Source organism: Balaenoptera musculus, chromosome 6 (assembly GCF_009873245.2).
Source record: "Balaenoptera musculus isolate JJ_BM4_2016_0621 chromosome 6, mBalMus1.pri.v3, whole genome shotgun sequence".
Lineage (NCBI taxonomy): Eukaryota > Metazoa > Chordata > Mammalia > Artiodactyla > Balaenopteridae > Balaenoptera > Balaenoptera musculus.
In genome coordinates this window covers 108542007-108564464 of record NC_045790.1, presented here as the reverse complement: position 1 = coordinate 108564464, position 22458 = coordinate 108542007, and the positions used below count along the sequence as shown (strand labels likewise).

General features: G+C 56.2%; 3 protein-coding genes across 4 annotated transcripts in view; all 3 read left to right on the top strand.

Moving 5' to 3' along the window:
* Window positions 1–2810, top strand: part of FAM102A (family with sequence similarity 102 member A) — a 37282-nt gene extending 34472 nt beyond the window's left edge. For both annotated transcript variants that reach the window (XM_036855203.1, XM_036855202.1), the window contains one exon: window positions 9–2810. In XM_036855203.1, coding sequence (XP_036711098.1) covers window positions 9–54 — 46 coding nt within the window. In that variant the 3' untranslated portion in view covers window positions 55–2810. The remainder of the gene's footprint in view (window positions 1–8) is intronic.
* Window positions 2811–4921: 2111 nt separating this feature from the next.
* Window positions 4922–7839, top strand: DPM2 (dolichyl-phosphate mannosyltransferase subunit 2, regulatory). Its single transcript, XM_036856833.1, has 4 exons — window positions 4922–5018; window positions 5307–5396; window positions 6213–6315; window positions 7115–7839. The coding sequence occupies exons 1-4, from the start codon at window positions 5016–5018 to the stop codon at window positions 7171–7173; spliced, it is 255 nt and encodes an 84-aa protein (XP_036712728.1). The 5' UTR covers window positions 4922–5015; the 3' UTR covers window positions 7174–7839.
* A 2971-nt stretch (window positions 7840–10810) lies between these two features.
* Window positions 10811–22137, top strand: PIP5KL1 (phosphatidylinositol-4-phosphate 5-kinase like 1). Its single transcript, XM_036856013.1, has 11 exons — window positions 10811–10877; window positions 11696–11899; window positions 13124–13174; window positions 13373–13527; window positions 13747–13871; window positions 14390–14424; window positions 14515–14570; window positions 15357–15469; window positions 15767–15920; window positions 17910–18673; window positions 22081–22137. The coding sequence occupies exons 1-10, from the start codon at window positions 10848–10850 to the stop codon at window positions 18175–18177; spliced, it is 1191 nt and encodes a 396-aa protein (XP_036711908.1). The 5' UTR covers window positions 10811–10847; the 3' UTR covers window positions 18178–18673; window positions 22081–22137.
* The last annotated feature ends 321 nt before the right edge of the window (window positions 22138–22458 follow it).

The following is a 22458-nucleotide window of genomic DNA, read 5'->3' as shown; positions in this document are numbered from 1 at the left end:
CCCCGCAGGGTCTCCTCTGGGGTCTATGAGCCAGTCGTGATTGAAAGCCATTGAGGAGCGGGCGTCCAGGCTGGAGAAGGGCCCTGCCTTCACAGGCATCCAGACGCAAGTCATTCCACAAGGGACCTTCCCCTTCGGATCACCATCCGTGCCGCATTTCATCTGTGCCTGCTCCGTGCACTCCAGCCCCAAAGCATCATTCCATTGACCTCCCATCATTGCTGGGACGCTCATGGCCCGCCAGGGCCCCGGGCACCACTGTGAATATTCTCCTCTGAACCACTAGAGGGCAGGACACATGGGCCCGTGAAGCAGGTGGGCCAGACAAACATGGCGGGGACTGCCCCTCTGGACACCCACCTGGCCCCTCAGCGAGGACATGCAGCAACTCCTGCACATGCAGGGATGCCTGTGGCTGAGGGCCCTCTTGTCCTGTGTCCCTGCTCACTCCAGGAGCACTGGCCCAGCCAGTGGCCCTGGCAGGGCCTTGCTCCATTGCTCCCGTGCCCTTGGGGGGCCAGTCCACCCCTGGAATCCTGCCACCATGGCCCTCGGACTGCTCAGTGCTTCAGCCGTCCCTTCCCTGTGTCCCGGGGGACCCGCTGGCGGCCTCCTCCTGGGAACCAAGACCTCAAACCCCACCCACACTCCAGATTGAGACCCCACCTCCCCCCGCAACGAATGTTCTCCTGCTGCCCTGGCAGCCTGCACTTTGCACACGCTTGTCTCCAGCACAGCGCCCTGGCCCTCACCTGCCCCTGCTCTGAGCCCTTCCCAAGGATTCCTGGGCGCTGCCTGCTGTGCGGTCAGCAGCCCAGCCCTAACAGCCCGGCTGGAACGTGGCACTGCCCCTCCCCCCTCCAGTTAGCTCCAGCTCAGGCCCGAGCCCCCTGCTGAGAAAGGTGTGAGCGTGGTCGGTGGTTCCCCTCTGCCCGGGACTGGGTCCTGAGCAGCTGGCTTCCAGTAGGAGGCCAGGGCAGGTGCCTCCCAAGCCCTTGGAGCTCAGTGGCCTGGCTGGGCTGGGCTGGGCAGGCAAAGCACCCTTTCTCTCCCCTCAGGGTCAGCTGGCCCAGGCCGGGGCCAGTGCTGGAGAGGCAGGTGGGCTGTGACTGGACTGGCCTGGAGCTGGCTTCCTGGCCAGAAAAGCCTCAGCCATCCTCTGAAAGCATCCCCTCTCTGGGCAAGGGCGAGGTGGGGTCCATTAATGGGGTTTTCCCAGCGGGGGGCAGTCTGGCCCTGCCCCCGCCCCCGCCCCTCCCTAAATCCTCTGCTCTCAGCACTTTCCCCGCCCTAGTCCTCGTTACTTGCTTGAAGGTGGGTTCTGACTGCCAGCCAGTCCCTGGACAGAGCCCCCTGCCGCTCTTAAATTTCACTCATTTTGTATAAACCCAGCAGGCTGGTGTTTACTTAGCCCTATTCCTTTTTCCTTTTCTTTCCTCTTTTTTTCCTCTTTTTTCCTTCCTTCCTTCCTTTCTTTTTCTTTTCTTTTTTAGAGTTCACAGTTTGGTATTTTCTCCTCCCCCAGGCGAGGGGAGGTGGTTCTGTTCTCTCCCTACCCGCTGGCTGGGTCCCAGCAGGGCTGGGGATCTGGGTGGGGTGCAGATGGGGGTGTCTCCTCCCCAGGCTGGGAGGGGTCCTTGCCCTTCTGCCCCACTGGCAAAATTGGAGTCTTGGTCTTGGAACCTCCTGGCGTTGGGACCAGAGCATTTCTAGGATTTTTGTTGTTGTTGTTTTTAATTACCTAACTTTTAGAAAATGAATGTTAGAAGGTGCCTGCTGAGGCAGGACGGAGCATTTGCTCTGGCTGGAGAAGGCTCTGGTCAGCTCTGCGGGTCCCTTCCTGCCCCACAGACACCTGGCACTTTAAAAGGGAGCTGGCCGCACTGTCTCCAGTTGAAGTGACCCCCCAGAAGATGGGGGAATGCTGTCCTTCCCTTCTGTGTCTTCATGACCTCAGCCCAGTGAGGAGATGCATTCAGGGTGTATTTGGGGTCTGATTCAAAGTTCTGGGGCTTTAGACATAAAATAGCTGGCTTTGGTGCTGTTGGGGAGAATTCCCCAAACCAGGAACCCTAGCCCCAACCTAGGCGAGGCCTGAACTTGACAGTCACCCAGAAGGAGACAGAGCCTGCCACACCCTCCCACGCTAGGCCCTGGGCCAGGGTAATTGGACTAACAGAATTCGGCCACAACCAAATTAATGCTGGCTGGAGCCGGAGGCCTGGAGTCCTGGCCTCATCCCCACGTGGGAGCTCCTTCTTCGGCCCTCTGGTCGCCTCAAGCTCAGTGAATTCCAATTAGGTGCCCACAGCTCTGGACTTAAAATCCTATATATAGAGAGAGAGATAGAAAGAGTATATTAGAGATATTTTTGGAAAGGAATTGGTCTATGCAATGCCAGTTTGGAATCTTCTTGAAAGACAGTTTAACGTTTTTACTAGGAGATTTAAAGAAAAGAAATAAAGGTCTACAATATTTTTAGTTTTTTTTTTGTTTTTTTTTTTCTGGTCACCCCACAAACTGACCGCATGGCATGATCTGCCAGGACGGAGAATGTCCATGGCTTCCTCTCTTTAGGGAGGTGAGCAGGGAGATGGGGGGAGGGGAGGTCTTTTTTTTTTTTTTTAACACCCCTCCTTTCTAACAGAATGTTATAACACCGCCACCCCCTGATTCAGTGGGCTGTGTTTGTATCTCTGTCCCAGCTTCTATTGTAGAAAATAACATTGTAAAGGGAAATCAGCCTAGTGTCAGTGTCTTGGTTTTGGGGGGAAAAAAATTAAATGTTGCAGTTTTTGTTTGTTATGGCATGTTGGCCTTTGTTTGTTTTACTGAGTTGAAGTCGGGGTCACAGACAGCATCAGAAGGAAGCAGGATGTATAAGGTGACATGCTGGGGGTGGGGGAGATGTCGGTGCCCAGGGTTCTCAAAGTCCTGACTGTAGTTATCACAATTACCACCACTGTTATTACTCCAGATTTCTGGGGAGGAAACCGATGCCCAGAAGGGCAGTTTCTTGCCAGTCTCACACCTACTAGGTGGCAGCTCTGACCTCAGAGCCCAAGTTCTAACCTCCCCAGAGTCAGGTAGCCTCTAACAGGCATGCCTGAGGACAAACAACTGTGCCTCAGTTTTCTCAGCTGCAAATGGGGTTGTGAATCAAATGAGAAAGTGGGTATACAGGCCTTCCTAGGGAGCTAGACCCCGGGAGGTGCCGAGCGTTTCCCCAGCCTCTCTAAAGCCACAGGCCAGCACCGTCTCCAGGCCGGGACCACCCCTCACTCTCTGCCCCTGACTCAGAAGAGCTGACTTAGCCAAGCTCTGGGAAAGGCAAGTCACCCTGGGCCTTTAATGAGCTCAGAAGTGGCAGGAATCCTCAGGGCTTTGGACAAGCCAGAAGGGACCAGACTACCAGGCCTTGTCCCTGCCACAGCACCACATTGTCCCCACCCTTTCTTAGTGCTGATGCCCACTCATGGCCCCTGTAAACCCTGGAGGCTGATTCTCAGTCCTTTCCTCTGTTCTGTGCACACCTGGGGAGGGAAAAGGTGGCTCCTGGCTGAGCTCAAATTCTCCTGAGACAGAGAGGGAAGGAATTGGGCTGTAGGCCAAAAAAAGGTTGCTCGTTTGGAACACAGTAATGCTTAGTGAAAAATCAGTATACAAAGTGGTAGGGGGAAAAAACGTCCCTCTCAGCTTTGTGATGGGCTTGGATGACCCAAGGAGACAGATGCTGCCAGCAGGAGCATGTCATGCCCAGTTCAGACCCGATCTCTGTGTGCCCCGGCCCCCCAAGTGAAGATAACACACCGAGAGCCTCCACACAACCCCTCAGGAGGCCTGGAGTCTCCACATGCTGTCCTCTGTAGCATTCCAGAAGTCACCAAAATTTTAAAGGTGGTTGACTGATTCAAAGCTCTTACTTGTGCCCAGCCTCACTCTGGGCACTGGGGATACAGCAGTGACCACAGATGCTAATCTCAGGGAGCTCACAGTCACGTGGGCCAGATCAACAAGTAAATCAGCTAATTAAAACGCAGTGATAAGTGTCATCCTGGAGCCACACTTGGGGCTATGGAGCACAGAGGAGGGAACCCTGCCCAGCTGTGAAGGTCACTTCCCTGGGATGTGTGGCATCCCAGTGAGACCGGATGCGGGAGAAGCAGCCAGCCCCATGAGCTGTGAGGAGACAGTGTTCCGGACCTCAGAGCTGGAGGAGACATCGAAGATGATCTGGCCTCCAAGCCTAGGGAGGGGCCTGCACACCGGCCCAGTCCGAAGACCTGTCTGGGCTGCGGGACACCCAGGGCCCGAGAGGCAGACGGTGAAGGAAGGGAGGGTCACCCTAGCCTCATTCACGCAGTGAAGAGAGGACACCCGAAGGGTCGCCAGGGAAGCCTGGCATGGTAAGGGGGTGCCCTCTCACAGCCAGTCGACATCCTCCCCATCCCTGGGGGCCCCAGCCAACCCCTCCTCGCACCCCAGGCCGGTCGGTGAACTTTTTCTGCACCCTACCCTCAACAGACAAGTTAGGGCCTCGGGACCAGGAAGTAGTGCCCTCGGGTTCTGAAGTCGGCTACACCACTGACTCAGATTGTGATCTCCTGCAAGAGCGCGCCCCTCTCTGAGCCTCATTTTCTCCATCGGAAATATGGGACTTCCGACCACCCACCCCCATCCCGCTCTGGCTATGGGACTCTGGGACATCGAGAGAGGGGCTTTTGTTCTCGGGCGAGTTCGACAGGACTGAGACCACAAATGCCAGCCAGACTAAGTCCCCCCCCGCCCCTCTCTGTCCCATTCCCTAGAGATTCGGGAACGCGGCCCATAATGCCCTTGAGAAACTACATTTCCCGACATGCAAAGGGGGAGGCGGTGCCTGCCTTCTCGGGCGATGTGGTCCTGGACCGGCCTAAGGACTACGACTCCCGGCGTGCCCCGCGGCCCAAGGCCAGAAGGGCCCGGATCCGGAACCGGATGAGGCTTGCTGCCCCAGTGCCCGCAGCGCTGGGGAAATGGTGAGCTTGGGGCCGAGTGCGGGAAACGGGGGCGTCTGGGGTGGGGTCCTGGGTCTGCTCAGGAGCTGGGGCTTGAGTACTTGGAGCCGGCATCGCTCTCCCGCCGGTCCGTCGTACGGGTGATAGACCTTGGCCCGGCGCTCTCTCTCCCGGCCTAAAATTGACCTAGTCCGCCTCGTCTTGATACGTCTGCTGAGTGAATGGGCGTAACCAGGCTGCAACGCCCCCCTTCATTAGTGCACCTAAATGGAGCATCTCTGCCTCAGTTGAGTTCTCCCTTTTCTGCAGGCCACGGGAACAGACCAGGTGGTGGGACTCGGCCTCGTCGCCGTTAGCCTGATCATCTTCACCTATTACACCGTCTGGGTGATTCTCTTGGTATGTGTGCTGCCCCGTCCTCTCTCACCTCCCATCCCTGGATCTTGAGGCCAACTCCTAACATCATTTAAGCAGCTGCAATGTGATGACAGGTGCTGTGCTAGGTGCTTTACCTGCATACCTCACGAAAGCTCCAGAACAGCATTATGAGGAAGATGCTAGCGGTGTCCCCCATTTTATACACGAGGAAGCGGAAGCTCAGGGGGAAGCCTCAGGCCCAAGGTGGAATCCTTAACCACTACACTGTAAAGTCCTGTCCTTGATTTGCGCTGCCTTTGATGGGAGTTCTAGTCGTTATCTCGTTATCCTGCGGACCCCTGGGCATGACAGGTGCCAGTGGATTTTGTGAGAGTCTTTAAGATTTTTCTTTACCCTATGGGAAAAGTTCTTGGTTACTGCTTTAAAAGTGTAGTGTTTGGAAGGCAAAATCTTGCAGAACTTGGTATCCTTTGGAGAAAAATGTTAGTAAAGAAGACTTTGGAGCCCAGGTTGGGAATCATTCGAGGATTCCTCATGTACCCTTTGCCCCTGCTAAGCTGTGGGGGCCTTAGGGCAAGTCCTTTGTCTTCTGTCCCCTGCCAGGTCCCCAGCCCCAACTTAGGGCAGGCACCAGGCAAGTGCCCCGTACACAACTATTAGATAAATGAAGGAAGGGAACAAACCAAGGCACCCCAAATGCCATCATCTTAAAGAAAAGCAAATGCAGTCTCAGTGCTTTGATGGGGTCAGTCCCGGAGACGGAGGAGGTGGGATGTTTGGGCTTGGGGAGCTGAGCAGGGCGAGGAATGCTCACCAGAGTTCTGCCCTCGATGCCAGCCATTCATCGACAGTCAGCATGTCATCCACAAGTACTTCCTGCCCCAAGCCTATGCCGTTGCCATCCCACTAGCTGCCGGCCTCCTGCTGCTCCTGTTTGTGGGTAAGTTCCCCCAACCCTGGGCAGCGTGTCTGAGGGACCCCATGACCCTCTCCCAGCCCTGAACATGCTGCTACACTTTGTCACTGGCTGTACATCTCCGTGAGGCTCCTTGCCCCCAACTCATCCCCTGGGGTTTCCCTGTTCATCCTTCAGGGCTTTAAGTCAGTCTTCCCGATGCCCCAGGCTCACTGGACTCTAATGGGATGTCTCCCTTTTTCCTGCTCCGTCCACCACCACCATCACTCTGCTCACACCTCCATCACCTCTCACCCCCTTGTCACCCCGGTTCAAGATCCCTGCACCTCTCTGTCTCCCAGGGTCTAGTGTGTGGGCCTCTTAAGGGGCAAGGACTGTTGCTTTATCATTGCTGTGTACTCAGCCCCCAGCACAAGCTGTGGCACTAAGTTGGTGCTCAAGAAAGTGGTTTGGATGCATCACCAGTCAGGTGTCTGGCTGATGGGATGGGTGGATGATGGATGCTGAGTGGGTCAGTGGGGAGGTAGGAGGATAGGTGGTTGACGGGGTGAGTAGATGGATAGTTGGGTGGATCTTATTCCCTGTAGAATTGGAAGCACTAAACTCAGCAAATTGCCTGTGGTAGGCACCCGGCTGATGTTTTTTGAATGAATGGGTGGATGTGTGGCTTGATGAACAACTGGGGAGATGACCAGGTGGCCTGGAGTGTGGTTGGGTAGATGCTTGGCCCCCTGTGTGGGTCGCTCTCCCATGCTGTGTCCTGCTCTGGCCTCCCAGCAGCCCTGAGCTTTCTTACCTGACCTTTCTGGTCTGTATATTCCAGGCGTGTTCATCACCTACATGATGCTGAAGAATCAGAAGGTGACCAAAAAGGCTCAGTGAAGGCCCAGCAGGGATGAGGCTGCCGGCCCCTTCTCTGCTTCTTCTCCAGGGCAGACCAAGGGTGGGGGCCCAGAGGACCCATCCAGGCGCTGAGGGCCCCTCAAGCCTGGCTACCCTGCAGACACCCTCGTGGGATGGAGCTGTTCAGGACTCACCCCTGACTGACCAGAGGCCCTGCTCACCCTTCCAGAAGCCAGGAGGGAGGAGTCCCTGGAAGTCTCCCTCTCACCCTCTTCAGGTTCAGGGCCTGGAAAATGCTGGTCCTCCCCACCTCACTTTTCAGGCTCCCTGTCGCTTTTTCCTCTGGCTTCTACACTCTTGCCTCAGTTTCCCTCATGTCACATGCTGTTGCTGGACTTGGCAGGTTCTGGGGCATCACGTGACCTCTCCCCCCATGTCCTGCTCCTCTACAAAGGCAGCTTTCCCAGGTCTGACATACCCCAGACCCCACAAGGACTTCTGGACCTGGAAAGCCTAGGGGGAGGCCTGACAGGCCCCAGAGCACATTAGGGTGGCCACACGGGGGGCCCCTGGATTGACCGCTTCTCATGGAGGCCCAGCCCCCCAGCCTCAGTGCTGGCCTGTTGGGGAGAGCTGAACAATAAACGTTGATGGTGTGTTTGTCTCAGTGCCATCCCTGACCAGGGGACTGGGCCGCCGAGGGGCTGGAGGGGGGCTGGGAGCTGGCCTCTGCGTTGGTCTCAGGTCAGGAGGCCCTGGTTTGTGCCCCTCAGGTGCCTCCTGGACCATCTGTCTGCTGGACACAGGGTAAAGCAGGGACCGGGACCGGGACCGATACGGGTCTGGCCTGGCGCAGCTGATGGCTGGGGAGTCTGTGGAGGCACAGCGATCTGCCAGACGCCACATCAGCCTCTACCAGGTCTCCCCTGTGCCAGCCTAGCCAGCTGGCACTGGTATTTTAAGGACCCTCAGGCTAGTCCCCGAAAACCCAAGCCTGTCATCTGTCTCTTGTACCCAGCAGCCCAACTTAGCATGGCTCTGAGCAGAGGGCTGTTATGAGCCAGAGCAGGGCTGGTTCCACTGTGTTCAGGTTAACTGGCATAGGCCCAGCCTTAGTCCCTGGCAATCCCGCCATGCCCCACTGGGCAGCCAGCTCTCCCATTCACAGTGTGGGCCTCCACCCCTCACACCTTGGACATTCATTCTTCCTCCAGTTAGCAAAGGTGTCCCCCTCATCAGAGAAGAGAGAGCAACTATAGGCACACCTGCCCTGTCCTTACCTGTTTCTCTCTCCATCTTCCAGTTCAGGCAGAGCTGCCCACCTGGACTCTGGGTCCTGTCTGCTCCCACTGCTATAGCAGGAACCTCTGTCTGATGATCCCTCTCAAGGGAACAGCCTCTGCCTTTCAACAAGGTCCCCCAGTGTTAAATGAATATGTTACAAGCTCCGTTTAAGGGACCCTCCATCAACCCAGTAATTCCCTCCGGGTCTCTCCCGCGCTCTCCCCTCCACAGCCAAACTTCCGAAAAGGGTATCCACACCTGCTTCCTGCATTTCCTCACCCCTGCTGTGCTTGGCAGCATTCCAGGGGGGCTGCACTCAGACCACCTGTGACATCCAGTCTTTAAATCCAAAGCACATTTCCTTGACCCCTCTGCCACATTTGGCCAGTGACCTCCCCCCTGGGTACACCCTCAGACGCTGGATAGCCCATTCTCCTACTTTATGCTCTCTCTGGCACTCATTCTCCTCTGCCACGAGAGGGTGGGTTCCTCGGGACTCATCACAGGCTGTTTCACCCCACGCTGTTCTGGGTGACCTCATGCTTACCCAGGCTCACCTCCAGCCCAGCTTTCTTCTGAGCCCCAATGTACTGCACATGCACCAGCTGCCCACCTGACATCCTCATCGGCTGTCGTAGTGACACCTCAAATTCATCCTGTCATGATCTGAATTCTCAGACTCCCTCACTCTCCCCCCGCACAAATCTGGCTCTCCCCTCGTGCCCTGCCTTAGCATCATCACCCTGCATCCCTGACCCACAGCCAGAAGCCTGGCAGACATCACTGACCTTGGCTTTCCTCTTCCACCCCCCCATCCACATGACCCCAAATCCTGTCAATTCTCCCCTTTTCTCCCCTTCCCCCATCACCTTCTAGATGCAAAGGCACCGTCCCCTGCCCTAAATCACCAAAGGCTTCCTCACTGCTCTCCCCTGCCCACAATGGCCCCCTCCAATCTGACTGCACTACAACCAGTGGCCTTTTGAAAACATCTGAGCATCTTTTCTTTTTTTAATTTTTGGCCGCACCACGCGGCATGCGGGATCTTATCTCCCCAACCAGGGATCGAACACGCACCCCCTGCAGTGGAAGTGCAGACTCTTTACCACTGGACCGCCAGGGAAGTCCCTGAGCTTTTTTTTTTCTTCTTCTGAGAATCTTTCTCACACACTTACACTTACTTACACTTACACTTACTTCTCTGGGTTGCCGTCCCTCTCCCTCCCATGGCCGGCCGACAAGAGCCTGCATGCTCGCTTGAGCTCTCCTCACTCCAGTCACACTGGCCTTTCATTTCCTGGGACTCACTGAGGTTCTCTGCACATCCTACTCACATTGGTTCAGCATATACTTCTCAGACACTGGTTTGTGCAAGGTACTGAGCCAGGGAAGGAGCCTGGCATGGTTCCTGCCCTCCTGGCACTCCCACTCTGGGTGGGGGAGGGGAGATATAATAAACAAATAAATGAACAAGACAGTCTCTGACAGTGTTAAGTGTGATGAAGAAAAATAAAGCGATGTGATCATGACTGAAGGGAGGGGACACTTAGAGTCGGGCAAGGTGATAAGGAATAAAGCAAATCAAGTCGAGGGTGGAGGTGGGGGAGGATTTCAGGCAGAGGGAACAGCACCTGCAAAAGCCCGGAGGTGTGAAAGAGTTTGGTGGCCAAGGGCCAGCAGGGATACCCTGTGACCGGGTGCTGGGTGCAGGGACAGTGATTTGAGATGGGGCTGGAGAGCGGGCAGGTGGGCCTGGGGCCACACCGAGATGTTTGGACTTTGTTCCAGTGCCGTGGGAAGCCACTGGAGGCTTAGAGCGTGCGAGTGACATCATGCGATTTATGCTTTTAAAAGCTCACGCTGGCAGCTGTGTTCCTCCCTCTCACTCACCACTAAAATCCGCCTCCCCCCCCACGCCACCCCGGCCTACACTGCTCCTGGCCCATAGTGAATGTTCAAAATAAGTGTTGAATGAACGCACGCCCCTGACTTCCTGTGTGACCTGGAGGTAGTCACTTCTCTCTCTGGACCTTAGTTTCCTCACCCGAAATACGGTCGGTGGGAATTTCACGCCAGGGTGGGTGGGCGGGACTGAATTTAGGTTACCCGCCTCCCCGAGCGCCCCGAGACCTGAGTCTTCCACCCCAGGAAGGGAATGTGGGGTCTTCTCCCGGTGGGGGCCCTAACCAACGCGCGGCGGCCCTGCCCCGCCCTGGACCACGGTCCGAAGGGTGCTGCAGCCGCGGGGGCGGGACCCGGGGGCGGGACCCGCAGGCGATTCCCCCGCGCCCCCGCTCGGATTGGGTGCAGCCGTGACCGGCACCACGCGATTGGTCGGTCCAGAAGCAGGGGCGGGGCCTGGCTCCTGCAGCGGGGCGGCCCGGCAGCAGGGGACGCGGCCAGAGCCCGGGGAAGCTGCTGCGGGGGCGATGGCCGCGCCGAGCCCGGGGCCCCGCGAGGTAGGTGCAGACCCGAGAGAGGACAGGAAAGGAAAGGGTTGGAGGGCAGGGGCAGGGCCTCCCCTCCCCGTGCACGGCGAACACACCCCCATCCAAGCCCAGAAGGGGTCCTGCACTGGGCGGGACTGGGACACGCCCCACATGGGGCCGCAGGTCTGAAGCGGGGAGTCCGGCGGGTATCCCCCGAGAACTTCCTCAGTTTCCTCATCGGGAAAATGGAGACAATGATAAAAGCTTCTCCTTCATAGGGCTGTTAGGAGGTCAAGCTCTCAGACAGTGCTGGGCACTTGGTGGGTGCCCAATGCTAAGGGGTCAGCAGCTATGATCTCAGCTTTGTGCTGACCCTCCGCGCTGGCCTGGAGGAACTCGGCATAGACGAGTGGAATAGATGACTGAATCACTGACATCACAGCTCCTACTATAAGGAGTTCCTGTGCAGGATGCTCAAACTCAACAGTAACAACAGTTAATACCTGCCACGAAGGAGTTATTGTACTTCTCATTTTACAGATGAGAAAACGAGGTGCAGAAAGGTTAGGTGATTTACCTAAGCTAGTGAGAAGTTGCAGAACAAATGCTCTACCTACTGATAATAACCATCACTATTTTGGGTGCTGACTGCATTCCAGGTACTGTCCCCTCACAACACCCAGTGAGGTGGGTACCAGCCTTATCTGCATTTTACAACTGAGGAAACTGAGGCAGAGAGGGATGAGGGGTGAACTGACAAGCAGTGGACGTGGGACTCAGACGAGGGTCTCTCCCCTGTGGGATGCTTGCTGCCTCAGGCTCATTGCTTCTGGTGCCTCCCACCCCAGGTCCTGGCCCCCTCCCCAGAGGCTGGACACAGAGCTGCCACCTCGAGCTCTGGCCGCCGTGGCCTCCTCTGGCGTCTACGAGACAAGCAGTCTCGCTTAGGCCTGTTTGAGATTGGCCCAGGGCATGAGCTGCACCAGCTGACGTGTATGATGCAGGCAGGGCTGTGGGCTGCCACTCAAGTGTCCATGGACCACCCGCCCACGGTGAGTGGCCAGTCTGTCCCATGCACCTCCACAGCACAGACAGCAAGACCAGGCTGAGGCCCTGTCCTGCTAATACTGCAGGGCTGGGGAACAGAGCGGGCTAGATAGAAGGAGAGGAAGGCAGGGGCTTGGTGAAGGGAGGGAGGGACATTCTGGGGTGGGGGCTGAGGCCAGAAAGCCAGAAAGCCCAGGGTGTGTGGGGAGTGTGAGGAACCCCCTGACCCGGGTGGTTGATGTGTGATCTAGGTGGGTCTCTGCCTCTCTCTGGGCTTCAATGTCACCTCTGTATAATGGGTGGGAGGGATTGTACTCCTTGGTCTCTGAGGCCCTCCCGGTTCTGCCAGGCTGTGTGGTTGAGAAGGGACCCCGCCCCCACCCCACCAGCCCAGCCCATCCTCCCCGGAGCTCAGGCTGGGGCCAGGCTGGCTCAGCAGAAAGGGTCGCCCACTGCAAGCTCAGCAGCTGGACGGCCCGGGTGAGCATGTGTGTTGTTTGTGTGTGTGCATATGTGTGCACAGTGTGACCACATCCTGTGAGCCAGGTCCTAGCACAGGGACCTGGAGGTCCAGGGAGAGAGTAGGAGTCCTCTAAATCTCATCACCTGCTGAAAATCTTCCATGGCTCCCCAATACTCAGCCTGGACTCACGGTCCTGCTGGCTCAACCCCAAGGGCCGACTGTCCAGCCTCCTTCCCAGTCCATCCTTACTCGCTTCAGTCACTCAGGCTCTCCTTCCCTTCCTGGTGGCCCCCACTGCTGTTCCCGCTCCTATGAGCACCCTGCTCCTCCTCTCCACTACCCTTGAGATTTCAGCTTAGGGGGCACCTCCTCCAGGAAGCTTTCTCTGATTCTGCTTCTCCCAGGCTGAGTCAGACAGTCCTAGGCTTCTAGGCCATCCCCTTCGACTGGGAGGGCATCTGGCGACACTTTGGCCAACGTGTGTCTGGGCACATGTGTCAGGCTCTAACTCAGAGACTGGTGCTGGGGACCCAGCAGTGAATGAGACACACCTAGGACCTGCCTTGGGTTACTCTCCTCCTCCCTCCAGCTCTGGGAGGGCTGGCAGTCTATCTGCCCAACTCAGGCACACCCAGAGTGGTCCCCACTGGCTGGAGGAATCAAATTGGGGGGAACGGGGGTGAGGCCAGGTACAGGATGCTTGGAGACCCTGGGCTGGCACCGGGGGGTTGAGACTTGCCCTGAGCCCCTCTGCTCCTTGCTACAGGGGCTGCCCACGGAGGAGGATTTCTCTGAGGTCCTGACCCAGGTTCACGAGGTAGAAAGCCCAAGAGTGCTGCATGGGAGGGGGTGTGTTCTGCTCTTCTCCTCAGTTTCCCCATCTGTGCAGTGGGAATGATGGCTTGCCCCGGGGCTTTGCAGGAAGGGTGTGCTTACCCTGACCCTCCCGCGCCAGAGCCGACTGCACACACCTGGGCCCCAGGGACACTCTTGGGGCTGCTCTTCCTTTCCGCAGGGCTTCGAGCTGGGCACCCTGGCTGGCCCCGCCTTCGCCCGACTGCGGCGCTCCCTAGGGCTGGCAGAGGAGGACTATCAGGCTGCGCTGGGTCCCGGCGGCCCCTACCTGCAGTTCCTCAGCACCTCCAAGAGCAAGGCCAGCTTCTTCCTGTCGTGAGCTGGCGGCTGGGGTGGGGAAGGGGTGGGAGAGGTGTCCGGGGTGGAGGGGGGCTCTTGAGGAGAGAGGCAGAATGGCCAGGTCAGGTTGGGTCAGGGCCAGATAGAGGTCAGATGGAGGAGGAGAGACTGAGGGCGAGGGCAGGAGGCGAGAGGGGCGGTGGGGAGGCGGCTCCTGCCCCACCTGGTCAGTGACCTCTCCGTCCCGCCCCCCAGCCACGACCAGCGCTTCTTCCTGAAGACCCTGCGGCGCCGGGAGGTGCGGGCGCTGCTCGCCCACCTGCCCCGCTACGTGCAGCACCTGCAGCGGCACCCACACTCGCTGCTTGCGCGGTTGCTGGGTATGACCGGCCAGGGACCCGGGACTGCGGGGCGAGGGGAGGGGTGAAGAGAGAGAGCGAGAAGGGGAGGGGGTCAGGGAGTGGGCGGTTTCAGGACGGGGGCTGTAGGGGACCTGAGCCCGAGCAGGGTGGAGGGGACTGGACAGGAGGCGGGGCCGGCTGGGGGCAGAGCTCAGTGGAGGGGCGGGTCCTAGACAGCAACGTAGGAGGGCGGGGGTCGGTGGGCGGGGCCAAGACCTCGGGCGGGGCCCAAAGGGGGCGAGGTTGGGATTGAATAGTCCCGGGAGGAGGATATATGGGCAGGGCTAGGCCTGGGGGACACGGCATCTTTGGGGCTAAATTTAGAAGCGGGTCGACTTGGGACACTACCCCAAGCTGGGGAAGAGGTATGGGGGCGTGGCCTGGAGGCTCGGGAAGCGGCGGATCGCGAGAAGGAGGCGCGGCCTGGAACTGGGGCAGGATGCACCCGGCGTTACCGAGTTTGGGGCCTCTCTACCTGACGCCCTCTCCCTTTCCAGGAGTGCACAGTCTGCGGGTGGCCCGGGGAAAGAAGGTGGGTGAGGCCGAGGCGAGGGGGCCGGGCCGGAGGGGGCGGGGGGAGGGTGAGATCCTGTCCTCCCTCACTCCCTACCCCCGTCTCCAGAAATACTTCATCATCATGCAGAGCGTCTTCTATCCCACCGGCCGCATCTCCGAGAGGTGAGTCGGCCTCCCGGCCCCACCCGGAATGTGCCACCTGAAGCACCCACACTCACTAGACAGACAGCGAAACTGAGGCGCAGGGAGGAGAAGGGACGTTACCAAGATCTCCTGACGGGTCGGAGACAGTGATTCCCACGACCAGCATCTCTTGAGCACTCAGTATGCCATGGGCGCTGTGTGAGCCATTTGCATTCATCACCATCCTTATTCCCAGAACAACTCTTGAGGGGTAGCTGTCCTAATCATCCCCATTTTGTCGAAGAGAAACTGAGGAGGGGAAAGCCACACAGCTACTACGTGAGGAGCAGGGATTCAAACTAGCCTCTGATTGCAGGTGGCCCTCTGAGCCTCCTAGCCCTGCCTCTGCCTCCGAGCTCCACTCTGGTGCTCTCCCAGGGCCGCGGACTTCACTCATGCCCTCTGGTGCTGCGTCTAGGGTTGGGCCCCTCTGTCTGGGATACCCCAGGGATGACAAGGTGCCGAGAGGCAGTCACAGGCAGGGGTAAAGGCTGGACTGGACGTTCAAGGGCCTGAGTTGGAATCCCTGCTCTGCCCTTTTACTCACTGTGTGGTCTTGGGCAAATTAAAAACAAAACAAAACAAAAAACCTCTCTGAGGCTTTTTCTTCATCTCTAACATGGGGACAATAACGGACTGGGGTTGTGCTGAGAATCTGGACAGTCACCCAGTGGAAGCTCTTGTTTCTTATTACCTTGTGAGTTCCCTGTATGTCTCAAGTCTCTATAAGGTTGAGTTCTGTCTCCCCCACCCCTCATTTCCCAGGTATGACATCAAGGGCTGCGAGGTGAGCCGCTGGGTGGAGCCCGCCCCTGAGGGCAGCCCCCTCGTCCTGGTGCTGAAAGACCTCAACTTTCAGGGCAAGACCATCAACCTGGGTGAGCCACGGGGGCGGTCACTGCCTGCTCTTCCTCCATTTAGAGTGAAGTTAGAAGGGTGTCCCTGGCACTGCTCTCTGCCTGAGTCTTTAAGAGCCCAGATTCTGGAGTCAGGCAGAGAATCCTAACTCCACAGCTTTCTAGCTAGGTGACCAAGGCAAATTACAGATGAGTTTCCTCATCTGTGAAATGGGACAGTAATGACATCTGCCCTTCTGGGGCAGATGTGTGTGGAGCCCTCAGAAACTTGCCTGGCACACAACGAGCACTCAGGTGGGGGCACTGATGCTCCGGCAGGGCCCCAGCGGAGCTGGCTCCTCCGCCAGATGGAACTGGACACCGCCTTCCTCCGGGAGCTCAACGTGCTGGATTACAGCCTCCTGATGGCCTTTCAGCGTCTCCATGAGGATGAGCGGGGCCCAGGCAGTAGCCTCATCTTCCGCACAGCCAGGTGGGCCCCCCAGAGGCAACAGCAAGAATGAGGTGATGAGAACATGGAAAAGACAGATGGTGTAGTGGGGGAACAGCACAGGCAAAGGCTCGAAGACTGGAAAGTGCAGTGTTTGTGTGTATGTGTGTGTGTGTGTGTGTGTGTGTGTGTGTGTGTGTAGGGTGGAGGGCTGGAGAAGTCTGGCCGGCAGGGGTAGCAGGCACAGATGGATCACAGCAGAGGAAAGACCAGGTGAGATCCAGTTGTGCTTTTGAAGAACCTGCCCATTTTCCAGAAGGAGATGTGGAGCCATTAAAGGTTTCAGAACTATTTAATTTTTGCCTTAGAAAGAGCCCTTGCCCCTTAACTTGGTCATTTCACTTTGAGGACCCCAAAGTCATCACCACTGGCACCATCATCTTGTTGCCTTCCTCTTGCATGCAGCCAATCCTTGCATGCTGACTATGAGCCTCATTGAGAGGATGGGCTCGTTCCCATTTTAGAGATGTGGAAACTGAGCCTCAGAGAGAGGAAGTGAAGTTGTAGAATGACTTTTGAGGATTCATGTTAGTACTTGGTTAGTTACTTGGATTTCAGTCCTCCAAGGCCCACATCTGTGGTTGAACCGAATTACTCAGGGATTAAGACAGGCACTTCAAGGAAATAAGTTCATTGATCCAGTGGGTGGACAAGACAAGTGAAAAATGATGTCCACTCACCTAGCCCCCATCCCCACCCTTTGGAGGAAGACCTTGGGATGGGTGAGTCTTGGGCACAACCCAAGGTAATGGCTTGGTGGGCACATCCTGACCAGATGGTGGAATGCCTGCCATGGGGCACAGAATCCACCAAGTCTGCCCATCCAACCTAGGTCAGCTTCTCCCTTGCCCTCTACCCCCAGATGGTGCTCAGATTACAGCCGTCATTCAGCAGGTAAACCCAAGTTTGCCTACGATGGTTGTTTCTCCATGCTGCCTGGTAAATTGTCACAGCTACAGCCCCACCCCCACCCAGTTCCCAGCCCCTCATTCAGAACCCACCACCCCCAGGTTAACCCTGGCACTGCAGAGAGTACCAGGACTCTGTCCTGGCTCCCAGACCACTCGGTTCTGATTGGTTGGCGCCTGGGTGGGGCTTTCTTTGATTGGCTTTTTTCCCCCAAGACCTGGGCAGGGCAGGGATAAAGCCCTCAGCGACCCCCCCACCCCGCGACCCCCACTCCCAAACTCCCACCATCACAAGAGGACAATGTTAGGGAACTGAGCCTGCTTCTGGTTGGGATTGGGGGCCCAGCCAGAGGCATCTTCTGATTTGGAATACAATTTGAGGCAAAAAGACACACCATCTGCAAACTCAGGTTGGACTTTGTCTGCAAGGTTTCAACTCTGCCACCCTGAAACTTCCAGGGTTGGACGACCCCAAACAGCAGTTTAGGAAGTACCCAAACATGGGACTTACCCAAAGTGATGTGGCACATAAGTGCAGAGCCAGAGTCTGTGTGACCCAAATGCTCTAGACCAGCGCTACCCAGTAGAAATTTAATGCGAGCCACACATGTAGTTTTAAATTTTCTAGTAGCCTCATTTTAAAAAGTAAAAAAGAAATAGGTAAAAATAATTTTAATAACATATTTCACTTACTTCGTACATCCAAACTTTTATCATTTCATCATCTAATCAATATAAACATTTATGAGATATTTTACATTCTTTTTCTCATACTGTTTTGGAAATCCAGTATGTATTTTATACTAACTGCGCATCTCATTTGGGACTGGCCACATTTAAGTGCTCAGTGGCCACATATGGCTGGCTGGTGGCTGCATAATGAACAGCTCAGCTTTAGACCGTCAGCTGCACTTCACTCAGCCGCCCAGTTTATCTGACGTCACAGGTCCGGGCACACGGGAGGTGTGAGAATGACCCAGGGGCAGCATGGCCATGCTGACAGGGTCCATAGGCTGGGGCTCCCTGGAGGAGGTGGTAACCTCACCCTCCTGTCTGCCCCCAGGTCTATGCGAGGGGTACAGAGCCTGGAGGAGCCAGAAGCCCAGAACCGCCGGCTGCTGCCCGACGCCCCCAACGCCCTACACATCCTGGACGGGCCAGAGCAACGCTATTTCCTGGGCCTCGTGGACCTCGCCACAGTCTACGGGCTCCGCAAGCGGCTGGAGCACCTGTGGAAGACGCTGCGCTATCCAGGCCGGACCTTCTCCACCGTCAGCCCAACTCGCTACGCCCGTCGCCTCTGCCAATGGGTGGAGGCGCACACCGAGTGACCGGCGCCCAGCCGCGCTCTCCCCACCTGGACAATGGTCGCCCGCTGGGGACGCGGGTTCCAGCCTGGCCCGGGCAGCGGGTCGGGCTCTCCTCGCCTGTTGTTCCTCCACTTGGCCTCCAGAGGGCAGCATCCCCTAATTAATATTATGAACTCATTTTGCTGGGGATGCTGTGCCTGGCATTGTTATCAGGGACTCCCCTACATTAGCTCATTTAATCCTCAAAAAAAAAAAATGCTATTATTCTTTTTTTTTTTTACAGACCATGAAATGAAGGCTCAGGGGGTGAAGGGACTGAGCAAGATCATTCAGCAATAAATGCTGGAACCAGGACTCAACTATGCCTTTTGGACTCAGGAGCCTGTATTCTTACTCACCAGCTCCCGCAGCCCTGTCCTCACTGGGGAAAGGGGGAGGCTGAAGCCACCAAGCCCAGCCCCTTTGTCGTCCAGATGGGGAAACTGAGGCCCAAAGACTTTAAGGGGCTTATGCACGGGTAAGTGGCAAGGCCAGCCCAAGAACCCGCGCCACCCACCCCCCCGCCCTGGCTCAAGCAGGGCCCACTGGCCTCCCTCTGGGGTGGCCCCCCTCACTCCTGCTCCTCTAGGATGCAGGTGGGAGGAGGTGGGGGAGTGGGGGGGCTTCAGCTCTGGGAAACATTAGACTGCGGTCCACTATTGATCTTGAGTAAGCTCTGCCCTCCTCTGGGAGTCACTTTTATCATCTGTGAAATGGGACCAGGGGTTGGTGGTCAGACAGAGGGACCTGGACACACAGACATCACTGGGAGCAGAGAAGAAAATTGCCTGCATAGCCTCTGATCTTTCCTTCTCCCCCCTCCAGGAAACTCCAACTCTGCCTTTGACCCCAGTCCAATCCGACCATGCCCAAGTGGCCCTTTCCTCTAGAGCTTCTCTGGGGCCTGGCTGAGTGATCAGGACAAGGTGCTAAACCTCTCTGTGCCTCAGTGGTCTAATCGTTAAAATGGAAACATTTAACTCATTAAATATTTACTGAGCACCTGCTATGTGACAGGCCCTCTGCTGGGAAATGGGGACGTGGGGTGGAGCAAGATGCATAGATTCTACCGCCACAGAACTCACAGTCGGGGGGGGGGGACAGTGACAAAAGCAACCTGTGTGACAAAGCCTTGTGAAGGCACATGGGGCCGTGGAGCTCAGGGAAGGAGCCTCTACCTAATTATTTGATGGGTGGGTGTGCTCTAACCCCTTCACTGAGACCAGAAGAATCAGATGCAGCTCTGGGAGGGTCCCAAGCCAAGGACACAACAAAGATCTGGAGTAAGAGAGAGCCTGGCACTAGAGAGAAAAACATGACACTGTGGTTGGAGTTCAGGGCTGGGGGGACAGTGTGATGGTGTGGGGGGCTTTGTGGGCCAATGGCTGATCCCTGGACTGGATGACTCCAGACCTTGGGAAATTCACTCAGTTACACCCACCACTGCCATTCCATTGGCCTTGAGAGAAAAGGAGGAAAAATGGCTGGTGGGGGAAGGGAGAGGAAAGGGAAATCTTATGCTGCAGGGCTGGAGTGAGGGTTCCTGGAATATATATACATATATATAATTGACACCACCCCTAGCCGTCTGGGTGACTCTGGGTGATTACTCTACCTTTCTGAGCTGGCACAAGCCACAGAGCATTTCTTGTTCTGGCTCAGCAGGAAGCTGAGACATAGAGTGCATTAAGGTCATCACTAAGGAGGTGGGTGGGTCGTGGAGACTCTGTGGTGGAAGGGCAGCACAGCAGGAAACTGGGGTTTGGCCCTACATTTCCCTGGGGTCTGGATCCGACAGGGCTGAGTCAGGGCCCGAGCCCTACGCTCAGAGATGGGGATGGCTCAGCCCCTACCCACTTTGGATCTCTGGCAATGGGCTGAGGCAGGGCCTGCGGCTGGAAAGGAAGTGGTTTGTCCAAGGTCTCACGAGGCCCAGGACTCCTGGCTCTTCTAACTGGCTCATCCAACAGACATTCTCTAGCACTGAGTGTGTGCCGAGCACTGTGCCGGTGTCGGAAATGCCCTAAGAACATGACTGGCCTGACTGCCCGCATGGAGCTTAGAAGCTGGTGGGCAGATGGACCATAAACAAGAAAACCAGTTAATACACAGCATGATTTCAGAGTGTGACAAGTACTGTGAAAAAAATAACTCATGTCGGGACAAGAGGGATGGTGGTGCGGTGTTGGATAGAAAAGTTGGCAAGGGCCTTTCTGAGGAGGTGATATTTGAGCTGAATGACAAGAGCAGGCCACCTGAATGAAGAAGCCCAGGTAGAGGGTACAGCAAGTGCAAAAGCCCTGAAGTAGGGACGAGCTCAGCGCAGCCGGAGATTGGAACGGCGGCCAGGGTGGGTGGACGGTGATTAAGAAGGAAGCAGGAGGGCCTCCTTATTCTATGAAGAAGAGTAAGGAGAGGACTTTGGCCAAAGCCAAATTGAAGAGCTTCATCTGAGGCTGTGGGACTTCCCAGGGTCAGTTCCACTGTGGATGTATGATCCTCATCTACTCTGGGAGCCCAGGACATTTGGGCATGTCTGGGCTTGTCAAGACAGGAACTTGACCATGTCTCCATGTGGCCTTAGCAAGGAAGGATTTGCCTCTCTGGGGAAGGAATCGTCACCAGCCATTGTGGGTGATCAATGAATCCATAGGGAACATCTCACCATTTTCCCCCTGGGGTTGGGGCCACAGAGAGAGACTGGACTGAGGTGTGCCCAGGCTGGAGTGGGGGATACAAGGAAGGCTTGTGCTCAACAGAGGCCCCGGGGGCAGGGCTGCTTCAACAGCAGCCCCCAGCAGGATGGGGAGAGGCATGGAGGCCTAGATCACCGGCTTGGGGGAATTTGGCTTTGCATATGGAGTGCTAGCCCTGGAAAGCTGCTGATCTGGGTGCAGATATCCAACACAGATACCCTGCTGTTGTGCCCACACCAGAACCTCTTAGAAAAAGGAAAATGGAGTTTGAAATGGGACCAGAGCCGGAGCCCAGGCTGGTTCCCAGGCCAGGGCCCTGCAGAAGGGGATGTGTGTGGTAAGATGAGCTTTCTTTCAATGCTCATGAAGCATTTTGTAAAAAAGAAAAACAGTTTAGATGGGAAGTATGCTTTCCACTTCACCCCAGGCCCACCTCTCCCTATTGCCTCCTATTTGCCCCTTCGATCCTATCTGGCCCCGGAAAGCACTTGACTTTGAATCCCCAAGGGACCCCAGGTGAGCCTTTGAATGGGACACATTTCAGCACCTGCAGGGGCCCTACACTGAGCTGGCTTAGAATTGGAGGACACTTTGAGAAGGGGGGTGTTATAGTGTGACTTCTTTTGTACCATGATTCTTCCTTATCTTGTGTGAAACTCATAGGATTTAAGCTCAGTAACTCAAGATGGAGTCACAGTGGCCAATGTGAACTTCCATATTAGTTGTTGTGAACTGTCCAGTACAGGACTGCAAGTGTCTGAGTGTCATAAATTAATAGTGTTGCTTTAGGGACTTCCCTGGCGGTCCAGCGGTTAAGACTCTGCACTTCCACTGCAGGGGGCATGGCTTCCATCCCTGGTTGGGAACTAAGATCCCACATGCCGCCTGGCGTAGCCAAAAAAAAAAAATTAACAGTGTTGCTTTATTTATTTGGCTGCGCTGGGTCTTAGTTTCGGCACGTGGGATCTTCGTTGCCACGTGCAGCGGCATGCAGGATCTAGTTCCCTGACCAGGGATCGAACCCGGGGTCCCTGCAGTGGGAGCGTGGAGTATTAACCACTGGACCACCAGGGAAGTCCCAGTAGTTTTGCTTTAGGTAAGGAATTTGTTTGGTTCCTCGGGAAGACTCTACTGGCACAGAGACTGATAGAGACAAGATTCTTTGGGGCATAACTGTTACACCTTACAGGCAGATCCTTTAAAATGAGACTACAAGACTGAGCAACTTGAAGGCTCTTTGCTGGAGGACTTGGCGCTGCTGCGAGCTGTTCCAGACGGATGCTCTGTTGGAGCGGAAGGCGACTTCCCACTCACATTTGTCATGAGATTCTGGTTCAGCTGGACCAAAGCCCGCCGCTCGCTCGTGCTGAGACGTGACCTTCCCAGTCTTCTCCTTGTTGTTTGTTACCCCCTTTCCTATTTTCCCCACTAACCTGTGTTGTGTGCAATAAACCAAGTGACTCATGAATTGAATACTGGTTATGGTTTTTGTTTTTTTGTTTTTTTAAAATATTTATTTATTTATTTGCTGTATCAGGTCTTAGTTGCGGTGCGCGGGCTCTAGAGT

Bases quoted from the DNA above. Each gene is read 5' to 3' on its own strand.
- DPM2 (XM_036856833.1), top strand. The intron at 5,397-6,212 runs GTATGTGTGCTG...CCTCGATGCCAG, and splicing joins CCGTCTGGGTGATTCTCTTG to CCATTCATCGACAGTCAGCA. The intron at 6,316-7,114 runs GTAAGTTCCCCC...TGTATATTCCAG, and splicing joins CCTGCTGCTCCTGTTTGTGG to GCGTGTTCATCACCTACATG.
- PIP5KL1 (XM_036856013.1), top strand. From the start codon at position 10,848: ATGGCCGCGCCGAGCCCGGGGCCCCGCGAG. The intron at 13,528-13,746 runs GTGAGCTGGCGG...CCCGCCCCCCAG, and splicing joins AAGGCCAGCTTCTTCCTGTC to CCACGACCAGCGCTTCTTCC. The intron at 14,571-15,356 runs GTGAGTCGGCCT...CTCATTTCCCAG, and splicing joins ACCGGCCGCATCTCCGAGAG to GTATGACATCAAGGGCTGCG.